General features: G+C 48.8%; 1 protein-coding gene across 9 annotated transcripts in view; it reads right to left on the bottom strand.

The window, feature by feature from the left end:
* Positions 1-230: 230 nt before the first annotated feature.
* The window catches only part of LOC114022086 (zinc finger protein 345), a 42,655-nt gene continuing 29,936 nt past the window's right edge, over positions 231-12,949 (bottom strand). For 4 of the 9 annotated variants that reach the window (XM_037913508.2, XM_037913507.2, XM_037913510.1 and 1 more), the window contains exon 4: positions 231-11,142. In XM_037913508.2, the coding sequence (XP_037769436.1) occupies positions 8,879-11,142 (2,264 nt within the window). In that variant the 3' untranslated portion in view covers positions 231-8,878. The remainder of the gene's footprint in view (positions 11,143-12,949) is intronic. The other 5 variants (XM_043528692.1, XM_037913511.2, XM_043528694.1 and 2 more) reach the window with 2 other exon arrangements.

Here is a 12,949-nt window from a genome sequence, read left to right as displayed (position 1 = left end):
AAAGCCTGAAATGCAAACCCAGGGCATCTACAAGCTTCAGAAACCAGGATACAATGAGAAAGAACCCAAGGTTTGTACAGCGCCTAACACAATGGGGTCCTGGTCCTTGACTGGGGCTCCTAAGAGCTACCATAATATACCAAATAAATAGCAATAAATATGTGCAGTACCTGGCACAATGGAGTCCAGCCCCATGACTACAGCTCCTAGGCACTACCATAACAAAGCAATTCATAGTAATAAGATTTATTGTTTTGTAAAACACATGATAAAAAACCAGCAGTCAGGCCTCAAAAAATTAACACATCCAGTTGGCAGTACTGCTAACTGATTTTTCCCAATTTTGGCTGGGATTTCAGTGCCTAAATCCTATTGAATGTTGGGCTCCTCAATCCCAGCCATTAAATTCTCTTTCCCCAAATTCAAATGGAATGATCATCTTCAAGAGACTTTTTGGAAAGCTCCATGTCACTTTGGTAAAGGCCAGTTTCTCCTGGTCTTTCCCATGAAAGGACTCGAGATGCTATGCTGTTGGGATAACTAAGTTCTAATTTATTACTACTCATTGAAAGAAAGAGAATAAAATAAAATAAAATAAAAATGGAGCCATCATGACAACTCAATGCACAAAAATTTCAATCCAGTACATTGCATTTCAAAAAAACAAATGGGCACGTTGCTGTTCACAAGCAGTAAAACATTTCCAAGCTGATCAGAAAGTACAGGCAATCAGAGAGACAGTGGGCGCCAGTTACAAAAGCAAATGAGCAGATACTAGAAAATATATAAATCTCAGTTAAACTGTAGTTAAGTAATTACCATCTAATATTTTAGCATTAACCTCTTGTCGGCTGGCAGCCACTCTCACAGGCAGGGGGCAGGTTCCAGCATCTCTGATCCTAAGTGAGGCTTTTATCCCCTCTGGGGATGAGTGCAGCGGAGAGTCATTCTCTGGTTAAGTCTCTGTCATCCCCACCCAGCACTCTGTGGCAGATGGGATGGAAGATGCCCAGCTGAATGTCAAGGTATTCTTCTCCCTCTGGCCTCAGCAATGTGGGTCAGGAAGGGTTCAGGCCTGACCAGGGGGGTCATCTCCCCAGCTTCCTTCTTGAATAATACAAAGACCTTCACCTGGAAGAGGTGGGGCCACCACCTGGGGTAGGATCAGGACCAGATACATTTGTGTCTCTGTCCCTCAGGGAGATTGTCCTTTTACTTGGAGCTGGTCCAAGGCAGGTCCATCTGCGAGGAGGCACTGAGCTCTCTGTCATGCAGTTATTACAATGCAGAGCCCCAGCCTGCACTCTGGAGCTAGGAGAGGTCTTTATGGAGCTGTGTGCCCCAGTAATTTCCTGCAGCCGCAGGTTCCATAGGTTAATCACATGCTGCAATAAGGATTTTTCCATGAATAGAATCTCTCATCCCACGCTCATGAGTGTTACTCACACCTATTTCCTCCATCCCCCCCATCTTCTCTCCTCTGACTCCCTTATTTCCCCTGCTGGATAGGTTGGGCCCAGCAGGTCCCATGAACCGATGATTTAAGAGTTTCTCCCTTTATCTTGTCTGAGTCACTGCTACAGGGAAACTCCCCAAGTCAAGTCTGAGCAGGAGATGGGACAGAAGGGAAGAAACTGTGCATGGGGAAGTGGAGGGAGGCAGGGTTGGGGGCAGAGAGGGAGAATGATATAGGGGCAGCATTTCTCCAATCCTGCCCCTTCCCCCTCATTCTATAACCTCCCAACATTTGATCCTCCACAACCAGAGCTCCCTCCCTCTCTAGTTCCCATCCCCGCATTACCAAACATTCAATCCCATTTCTACCCATCCCACAGCTGCCTCCCACTCTGGTTCTCATTCCCCCATCCTCAAACACTCGACCCCCCACCCCCTTCCACAAACACACGAAGCTCCCTTCAACCTCGGTCCCCATTCTCTCATAAGAGCCAGGGGCTACCCTTTAGCTCAGTGGAGAACACCAGGAGGAGACCCACCAGATGTCCTGGAAGAATTTGGAAGAAAAGGGGTTATGAAGACACGTCCACTTCCTCACCGTCTCCCCAGAAACAGATCCAAGCAATGGACATGTTAAGAGACAGAAGGCCACTGGGTCTCAGGTGCTCTTGGGAAGGTGTGATGTGCCCGATATCCCTGTTCCCAGACTCGAAGATGAGGGAGACATAGTGAGGGCTGGGGTTCTCCGTTCCTCTTCTGCTGGGCCCAGCAGTGGGAGTAGTGTGGACCGCAGGGCATGGGGAGGGGATCTTCAGCCAGGAGCAGGAAGCTACAGGAGGATGGTTCTCTCTCTCTCACCCACCTGGGGTCTGCTAGGCTGGGTGGAGTCAGAGGATCACCAATCATCTTGGGGTCACCTGCTGATGCCCCCTGAATCCAGAGACAGACAGCTGGGTACTTATGCCTCTGATATGCACTGCAGCCAGCCCTCACCAGGGCATCTATAGGGTCTCTCTCCAGTGCAGTCTCTGGTGCATAACAAGCAGTGAGTTCTCACCCAAGCTTTCCCCTTCAGTCAGGTCACTTATAAGGGTGTCTCTCCAGACCGGATCCTCTGATGTGACGCAAGCCCTGAGCTCCGGCCACAGCTGGGCATTTATAATGGTTCTCTCTCCTGCATGGAATCTCTGATAGGCCATAAACTTCTCCTCCACCACCACCATAGTCAGGGCACTTACAGTCTCTGTTTGTTCCACATCGAGCGGCTAGCATGTGCTCTTGCCCCACAGAACACAGAAAAAGACACGGTCCCTGCTTTAAGGAGCTTACAACCTAAGAGACAAAGAGAAGACAGCAGCTCAGACACATGAAGCAGAGAAAGTGGGAAATTTGGCCCTGAGCCCAGAGCTTGCCAGAGGTCCACGAACAAACTGGTGCTTGGACCCCTGGCAGGCCTTGGGTCCAGTATCTCCCCGCTTGACTAGTCACTGGAGCGTAACAGAGCAGGGCAGCGTTTGTTATTAACAAGTAAATAAGTCAAGCTTTTGCGGGTAGCGGAATAGCACAGCTGCTCTTCGCAGGGATCTGAAGAAGAGAGGGCAGGACCCTGCTCCACCAGCATGGGGAGGTGTTCCCGCTGTAGCATCCATTCTCAGCATCATGACGGAACGCTGGGCCAAATCCAGGGGAAGCTGCCAAGCACCAGTGTATCTGCAGGGTTTTTTCTAGCGCCCATCAGGGTGGTATAATTACAGGTGCTTGGACCTCTGGCAGGCCTTGGGCCCAGTACCTCCCTGCTTGACTAGTCACTGGAGTGTCACAGAGCATAGCAGGGTTTGTTATTAACAAGTAAATAAGTCAAGCTTTTGCGGGTAGCGGAATAGCACAGCTGCACTTCGCAGGGATCTGAAGAAGAGAGGGCAGGACCCTGTTCCACCAGCATGGGGAGGTGTTCCCAGCGTAGCATCCATTCTCAGCATCATGACGGAACGCTGGGCCAAATCCAGGTGGAGCTGCCAAGCACCAGTGTATCTGCAGGGTTTTTTCTGGCACCCATCGCGATGGTATCATTGCAGGTGCTCAGGATCACTTCAGGTCTGGCCCAACATGCCCTGAAATTGAGCTAGGCGGCCAGGTCTCTTCCCCTAGAACTTCTGTGAACCTGCAAACAGTTACCTCAGCCAGTTCCTCAGCTGGTTTAATTTGCATAGCTCCCGTTAAGTCAATGCTGCTCTGCCAGGTTCCAGCAGCTGAGGATCTGTCCCTAAAACTTTATTACTCCCACACTGACTATGAATGCCAGTAAAGATCTGCATGAGAGCAGCTGCCTGTGTATGGGGTTCCCCAGGGGCTTATTCTGCCAGCACTAATTACATGAGTAGTCCCATGAGAGTCACTGGGCTTGATCCTCAGCTCTGATGCATCAGTTTTACATCAGTGTAACTCCAGTGGGGTTACATCTGATTTACACCAGGGTGAGCGAGAGGGGAACCCGCCCCCAGGTCTCCAGTGGGTAATTCCCAATATTTAACACCCACATTTGCACAGGTGTAAATAGCTCCACCAGATGGGAGAAAGGCAGTCAGCAGTCACTCCCTGATCCTGCAAACACTCACACAAACAAGCAACTCTGTTCACGGTCCCAGCCAGCTTAACGGGGTGACCCAGGTGAGTAAAGTTTACAGTCTCTCTCCAGATACCCAGACTCCATCCACACCCACCCCTGGCTGTTGCTCAGGTCCCTTGGAGCTGCTACTCCAACCTCTGTGCTAGAGCAGCAGGCAGCCCCTTTGCACTAATTCCAGTGTGCCTTCCCACAAAGAGATCAGGGACACCAGCTTACTCAGTGTGGTTTTCTGTCCCGCTCTAGTGGTGGATCACATAGAGATGTAGGAGCTGCTGCAGCCTTCTGTTCAGCTATCAAAGCCAATTCTTTTAGCTCTGGCAGCACAGCTTTCAGCTCATGCTTTGAGAATCAGAGGCCCAGGGTTCCAGCCGCTGACATCTCATCCAGGGGCCTCATGTTACAACTTGCATGCCTGCAGGGTTGCGGAGCTCAGTGACCCCACACTGGGGGTTCTCCATATCAGGGATGAATTTCACCCCACGTGTATGAGCGTTTGCAGGGTTCGGGCTATATCAGCATCTGTAGTTGCCACAGGTTTCACTGGACACCGATGCCTCCATGCCTTTCAGATCATCAGCTGCGCGCCTGATTCCTCTCATTTATTGTTTCCTCCTTTCCACATTGTCTATTGTTTTGTTTCAGTTGCTTTTATATGATTCGAACCATTGCCTAAAATATCCTCTATTAGTTTTAAAATTTTTTATTCCTTTCTCTGTTTTTATCTTGAACCATTGCCTTGTTTCTATTTAATACACGTTTTCTTTAATTTTCCTCTTCTTGTTGTACGTAATCAGAGTTTAAGGCTAGAAGGGATGACTGAATAATCTAGTCTGACCTCCTGTACATCACAGGCCACCAGCACGCACACGCTAAACCCAACAAAGCCTTTCCTATTTTTTATAACTTTTTAACCTTTTACAGTTTCCTCTTTTTTTTTTTCATTTTTTAAAATCTATTTTCTTAGACACAAACATTTCAAATTTCATTTTTAATACCGTCCAATTCTGGTTTTTATTTCTATTTTAAACCTTTCATTTACTTTTAATTGTTTAACCCCTTGCAATTCCTTTCTTTAATATTTAATCCTTTCCTAATTTCTTTTAATTTTAACCATTTACAGTTGTATATATATTTTTCAACTCTTCCCTATTTTTTTTTTTTAAACTTTAACCTTTCTTATTTTCTATTTTTTAGGTTTTTTTCCTTTAACCCTTTTTTGTTTTCTTCTTTTCTGATTTTCTTTTAAACTCTTTAGTATTTTTCAGTTGTGTTTAACCCTATCCTTTTCCACTGGTTTTCCAGAAACATCTTTTAACTCTTTGCACTTTTCTTGAATTATTACAATTATTGGGTTTATTCATTTAGGCCCTCAGCCTGCAAACACTGATGCTCATGCTTAGCTTTATGCACTGAGAATCACTCTGCTGATTTCAATGGGACTGTATCAATTAAGCATGTGCTTATATGTTGCAGGATGGGGGTTTTAACCCTTTCCTACTTTCTTGTTTAACTTTTATCCAATGCCCGGATACGCTCCTCCGTTCCCTCCCTATTACACCTTCCAATAAGGAACACAATGGAGAAAATGGGATATGGCCTCTCAGCTAGCATAACCTGGTGTTTGCCCCATTGATGCAGATTTGCACTAACTCAGGCTCTGGCCCAACAGCTGAAGGCCACAGTGGGCACGATTAGGCAAGGGGATGTAGGCAGGAAGATGGAGCGAGGGAGTGGGGTGTAGGAGGAGATAAGATCCGAGATGCAGGCTGGAGCAGCCTCATGCAGCCTTGGAGGGGAGGATGAGGGACCTAGCTCAGCAAAGTGCTTGAGTCCCAATGAAATCAATGCTGAAATGGGACAGTCTGTGGGATCAGATGCGAGGGGTACAATACTGCTGCAGGAAGAAGCAAGGATTGGAATCTGGGAGGCAGGTGGTATAGTTGGAGCAGAGAGCGAGGAAGATGGTCAGCGTGGACTGACGGGATGTGAAGTGGGAAGCAAGGAGGCTGGAAGGCAGTAGGGTGCAGTGATCATGTTGAGACTGGGCCAGGGAGCAGTGGGAAAGAAAGGGAAGCGCTGTAAGAGGAAGAACTGTTGGGAGCTGGGGACAGCCAGAATGGGGTAGAAGGGAATGGAGAGATTAGAGTCTGCGATAATTCTGAGGGGGTGACTCTGAGCAGACAGGAGGACAGTGGAATTGCCAACAGAGGCAGAGAAAACAGGCTAAGGAAAGAGCGGGAGGGAAGTCAGGGAGCTGGGATCCTGCTGTGCTGGAGTGAATGCTGGAAGGCCGATGGAAGGGATACAGAGGGATTCTCTACACTTGAAATGCTACAGCAGTGCGGCTACAGCACTTCAGTGTAGACACCACCTGTGCTGACAGAAGGAGTTCTCCCATCAGGGCAGGCAATCCACCTCCATGAGAGATGGTAGCTAGGTCGATTGAAGAATTCTTCCATCAACCTACTGCTGTCTACACTGGGGGTTAGGTCAGCTTAACTACGTCGCTCCAGAGTGCGGATTTTTCACACTCTTGAGCAATGTAGCTGGGTTGATCAAACTTTTTAGTATAGACCAGTCCAGGAGAGAGCTAGAGAAAGAGAAATCAAGAACTGAAAAGAGATGGGGACAGATCAAAGGATGAGCAAATGGAACTGGGGTTCAGAAGAGAATTGGGGAAGCATGGGTGGGGAATAGAGGACTCCTACCAGATGGCACTGATTTCTTTCCCTTATCTGAAGTACTTAGCAAAGTTCTGGATGGAGAGAAAGAGAGAGAGAGAGAGAGAGAGAGATGGAGAGGAGAAGGCAGGTGGAATATTGATCAGGACTGAAAGCAGAGGCAGGTCAAGAGGCTTTCAATGGAGCTGGTAGAATTTTTTCATTGTGAATAATATTTGTTTTGATTTTATCTTTCTTCTGTGAATGGGTTGTTCACAAACCAGTCCTGATTCCTACCAATAGATTTATGGAGCCAGTTCTTGAGCCGTCATAAACTGATACCGCTCCATTATTTACCCCAACAAAGACTAGCTGAACACCAGGACCAATGATTTGTAAATATCAGCAGAATAACCTACGTGAACAATTTATATTCTATGGATTGTTTGCCAGTTGCCTAATTTGACTGTACACTACTTTTATGTGTGTCTTTTGTGCCATTGGTCACCTAAGTCACTTGGTATTGTTTCTGCTTCCTGATTGGATGAGTGAAACTTTTGTAAAAAAGGATATCACACTTTCCAGTGAAAATTTTCAAACAAACACATATGAATATGAAAATTTGTGGAAAAGTTCTGGATTTGTGAACATTTTCACAAATAAGTTGTAGGCACTCCAATTAATAAAATTGGCTGAAACTTTTCTTTTTTTAACTGTGAACATTTCAAAAGTATTTTTGTTCTTTTGTTTTTAAAAATAGTTATTGATCATTTTCATTTTTTCTAAATTTTCAGAATTTTTTTATAGATTAGTCTTCATTTTTGAAAATCATAATTTTAGAAAATGGAATGTTTGAATCTGAAATGAAAATTTTTTGACAATGAAAGAGTTGTTTTGATTTTGAATAATTACCAGCATTTTACTAAGCCCACCAGTCAAAATTGGCAATGGAAATAAAACAAAATGGAAACCGAAAATGTGAAAAAGTGAGAAAAAAAAAACTCACATCAAAGAACAAGAGGCTAAAATATTTGCAACATTTCTGTAAAAAACAAAATTGAAAAATTTGAAAAAAACAAATACCCAAATGATTTTGCAAAAATGTTCATTTTTAAAAAGGACATGTTTTGTCAAAAAATATTTTCTTTAAAAAACCCCCCAAAAACACTGAACAGCTCTACTTGTGAATAACAGTAACATAGAATATAATATGATCCCACAAAAGGGAGCAAAATAGATTTCAGCCCATTTGAACACAAACATATTCACAAATCACTTTCTCAGTTGTTCATCTAGCTCTAGGCTATAATCAGGGAGAAGAAGCACTGGATGGTACCTAGATCGAGCGATAGGTGATGGGCAGAGTTAGGCAAGGAAGATGGTAGAACAGAATAAGTATTAACCTTCAGTGGAGGAAATATGCATCATCATAGGATATTCTCCAGAGCCCCACTGCAGCAAGGGAGTTGGAATAGAAGCATAAGCCAGGGCGTGGTGATACAGACAAGAAAGGTTGGACGTGCGAGGGATTCCATGGCTAATGGATTGTAAATAATGAATCTCACACCTCCCAGTGTGAATTTGTAGCAAGATGAGAAAGAGGCTGAGAACATCAAGGAAGGCATAGACAGGAGATCATGGGAGGAACATCAAGCTGGGTAGGCGGTATGCAGGAAGTGGGCTGTATGGAAAGAGGTAACTTCATTACTGGGGAATAAGAATTCAGAGCCCAAGAGGGGCCAGAAAGGGAACAGGGTGTGGCGAGGACCAGGTCAAAAGAGAGTCAAGGAAACTGATCCAGTGCTGCAAGTCAGATGAGGATGCTGGGGACAGGAAGCAAGATGCAGTCATGTTGGATGGGTCACCAGCATGGAAGCTGGAGGCACCGAGAACGGAGGAGCCAGGCATGTGAAGGGCAAGGAGAAGGGAGAGAAGAGGTGGATGGTGTGAATTTCGAAGGAGGAGAAGGAATGGGGAAGGAGGAAAGAGTAGGAAGCCAACTGCACAGCCCTGGGAGCAGGGAGAGTGAGAGGGGTAGCAAAAGGCAGGGCAGAGGGGGGAGATAGGGAGGAGGTGAAGAGGGAGGCAGGCGAGAATCAGGGGGAGTGACGGGGAACAGAGAGGCTGCGGGGGGCGGTTAGTTTATTAGTGACGGGGCTGGGGCCCCGGACGGAGCAGGCGAGGGGAAGGAAGGGTGGGGGAAGGCGCGGGATGGGAAGGACAGGGCCCAGGGCAGATCCAGCGGGTTGTTGGAGAGGGCGGGGATGGAGATGGGCGAGGGGGAGGAAGGGAAAGAGGGCAGGGCGGGGAGGGGGGCGGAGGAGGTGCCCAGTGGGGACGAGAAGGAGGCAGAGGAGAAGGCGGAGGAGGCCTGCAGGGGGTTGCTGGCAGCGGCAGCAGCGGAGTTCTTGGAGGCGGAGAGCAGTGAGGGCTTGTCGCCGGCATGGGTGCGCTGGTGCCGGTTGAGGTGGGAGCTGCGGCTGAAGCACTTTCCGCACTCAGGGCACTTGTAGGGCTTCTCGCCGGTGTGCACGCGCTGGTGGATGGTGAGCTCTGAGCGCTGGATGAAACTCTTGCCGCACTCGGAGCACTGGTAGGGCTTCTCGCCCAGGTGGATGCGTTGGTGCTTTATGAGGTTGGAGCTGACGCTGAAGCACTTCCCGCAGACGTTGCACTTGTAGGGCTTCTCCCCGGTGTGCATGCGCCGGTGCTTGGTCAGGTCCGACTTCTGGATGAAGCCCTTACCGCAGTCAGGGCACTTGTAGGGCTTCTCACCCAGGTGGGTGCGCTGGTGCTTGATGAGGTTGGAGCGGACGCTGAAGCTCTTCCCACAGTCCCCGCACTTGTAGGGCTTCTCGCCGGTGTGCATGCGCCGGTGCTTCACCAGGGCCGAGTTCTGCCCAAAGCTCTTGCCGCACTCGGGGCAGGTGTAGGGCTTCTCGCCTGTCTGCGTGCCCTGGTGCTTGACGTTCTCTGCCCGGTAGGTGAAGCTCTTCCCGCACTCCGTGCACTTGTGGGTCCTCTCTGCCACGGGGACAGGCCTGGCACGGGAGCCCCACAGGAAGCTCTTCCCGCAGTCAGTGCACTTGCAGGGACGCTCCCCGCTCAGCACGCGGCGCCGCTTGGCGCTGGCCAGGAAGCTCTTCCCGCAGTCAGTGCACTGGCAGGGCTGCTCTGAGCCCAGGTGCACCCGCTGGTGCCGTTCCAGGTGGGAGCTCTGCGAGAAGCTCTTGCCGCAGTCCTCACAGCGGTAGGGCTTCTCGCCCATGTGGATGCGCCGGTGCCGGTCCAGGTGGGAGCTCCAGGCGAAGCTCTTGCCGCAGTCACCGCACTGGTAGGGCTTGCCAGCTGCATGGCTCCGCTGGTGCTGCAGCAGAGAGGCGCTCAGCCCGAAGCTCTTGCCGCACTGCTCGCACTTGTAGGGCTTGTCGCCCGCATGGGAACGCCGGTGCTTGGCCAACGTGGCGCTCTTGTTGAAGCCCTTGCCACATTCAGGGCACTGATAGGGTTTTCCGGCGGCGGCAGCTCCTCCTGCTCCACGCTGTGGCTTGGTGCCGTTGGAGCCGACGCAGCGACCGCAATCAGTGCACTTGCAGGCCTTCTCCCCACCCAGGTGGGTGCGACGGTGGCGGTCCAGGTGGGAGCTCCAACTGAAGCTCTTCCCACACTCGGGGCAGGTGTAGGGCTTCTCGCCGGTGTGGATGCGCCGGTGGCGCTCCAGGTGCGAGTTCCAGTTGAAACCCTTGCCGCACTCGTCGCACTTGTAAGGCTTCTCTTCCAGGTGCAGCTTCTGGTGCTTGACCAGGCTGGTGCTGGCACTGAAGCTTTTGCCGCAGACGTTGCACTGGCAGGGCTTGACACCACCAGTATGGACCCGCTGGTGCTGGATGAAGGCTGAGCCCACGCTGAAGCTCTTGCCGCAGTCAGCGCACTTGTAGGGCTTCTCGCTGGCGTGGCGACGCTGGTGGGTGATGAGGGTGGAGCTGAGCCGGAAGCACTTGCCACACTCGTTGCACTTGTAGGGCTTCTCGGCGCTGCGCAGCCGCGGGCGCTTGTTGAAGCCCGAGCCGAAGCCCAGGCTCTTGCCGCAGTCATGGCACCGGCTGTGCCCCAGCAGGCTCCTCTGGTGGAACTTCTTGAAGCCACGGTGAGCGGATTTTCCCTGCCTCTTGCCTGAAGGTTTCCTTGGCTGCCCTTCCACCTTCTGCGGGCCCTCGCCAGCCTTCCCAACATCAGCGCTCTGGGGAGCACTCCCCTTGGACTTGCCCGGCATCGTCCCCTGCGAGTCCACCTTCTCAAGGCCTCCCTGCTGAGCATCTTCCTCCTCATTCTCACTCACCATCCCATCATCTGCTGGAACAACGAGAGAATCCAGTAACTCCCTGGGTCTAGGAAAGGAAACTTTGGAGAAGGGAATTGGAGAGGGTCTGTCACATATTCAAATACCCATCAACACAACGGAACAGATCAGGAGCCGGCTCTGCCAGACTGCTCCCGTTGCCCCCTCCCATCCCCTGGGACCCTCCCTCCCCCCCAGCTCCCACCCACTGTTTCCCCTCACCTAGCCACCTGCCTCATGACCCGTAATGTCCATTGCAGCAGCCTTTGAGAAACAGGGCCAGATTCTCATAGCTTTACTGAGTAGCACCTTATGCTGCAAACAGTTCCATTAACATTTATGAATCTATGAAGTCAAGACCAGAATGGCCCAATAAATCAGAGAGTCATAGATTCCAAGGCCAGAATGGACCATTGTGATAATCTAGGTTAATCTCCTGTAGAACACAGGCCAGAGAACTTCCCCAAGATACTTCCTAGAGCAGACCTTTTAGAAAAATACCCAATCTTGATTCAAAAATTGTCAGTGATGGACAGTCCACTGCAATCCTTGGTAAATTGTTCCAATGGCTAATTACTCTGACAGTTAAAAATATATGCCTTATTTCCAGTCTGAATCTGTCTAGCTTCATCTCCCATCCATTGGATCATGTTAGACCTTTCTCTGCTACACTGAAGAGCCCGTTATTAAATAAGTTCCCCATGTAGGTACTTATAGACCGATCAAGTCACTCCTTAACCTTCTCTTTGTTAAGCTAAATAGCTTGAGCTCCTTGAGTCTATCACTATCAGGCAGGTTTTCTAATCCTTTGATCATTCTTGTGGCTCTTCTCTGAACCCTCTCAGTTTATCAACATCCTTCTTGAATTGTGGGCACCAGAACTGGACACAGTATTCCAGCGGTGTTTTCACCAGTGCCAAATACAGAGGTAAAATAACCTCTCTACTCTACTTGAATTCCCCTGTTTATGCATCCAAGGACTGCCTTAGCCCTTTTGGCCACAGCTTCACACTTGGAACTCATGTTCAGCTGATTACCCACCATGACCTCCAAGTCCTTTTCAAGATCACTGCTTCCCAAGATTGACTCCCCCATCCTGTCAGTATGACCTGCATTCTTTGTTCCTAGATGTATACACTTACATTTAGCCATATTATAACACACAGTTTGCTTGCGCATAGATTCATAGATGTTAAGGCCAGAAAGGCCCATTAAATCATCTAGTATGATCTCCTGTATAATTCCACCCAATTACCCCTGTACTGAATCCAATAACAATTTCACTGGGATCGCTGATGGAGTAAGGTACCATTCAATGTAAGTGCATCATAATCTAGCCCCAAATTCCTGCCACCCAAACTAGCTAGCAGCCCCACTCCTCGCCAAAAGCACTGATTAAAGCACATCTGGAGTTTCTATGCCCCGTGATTTTGGATTCACAGGGCTTAACACCAGAAGGGACCGTTGTGATCATCTAGTCTAAACTCTCGTAATATAGGATGGAGGATTTCATCCAGTGATTGCTGTGTCTGGCCCAATCATATATGATGAGATAAATCAAGAGTAGAAAAATGTTGAAGGACTGAGATCACTTCATTTTCTGAATCAGATTGCCCCAGTGAGTTCCCATTTTTGTCTCAGATTGTCCAGAGATTTTTCTACTTGGGCATAAGATCACTTGTATGAAATTCCAGAAGGATCGGTTTAGTCCAGGTGAAGTTAGAGAGTGAGACTAAAATAAGGCTCATTTCACTGAGGCGAGAGTCCCTTCATTGTTATGTTTGCAACCAGCTTGTATTGTAAGTAGGAAATTCCACAGGAAATTGTGAAAATGAAATATGGAACTATTGTGGAATGGAATGGGATGAG

This window comes from Chelonia mydas, chromosome 14 (assembly GCF_015237465.2).
Source record: "Chelonia mydas isolate rCheMyd1 chromosome 14, rCheMyd1.pri.v2, whole genome shotgun sequence".
In the NCBI taxonomy this organism is placed as follows: domain Eukaryota; kingdom Metazoa; phylum Chordata; order Testudines; family Cheloniidae; genus Chelonia; species Chelonia mydas.
This window is presented reverse-complemented; position numbering and strand designations above follow the sequence as displayed.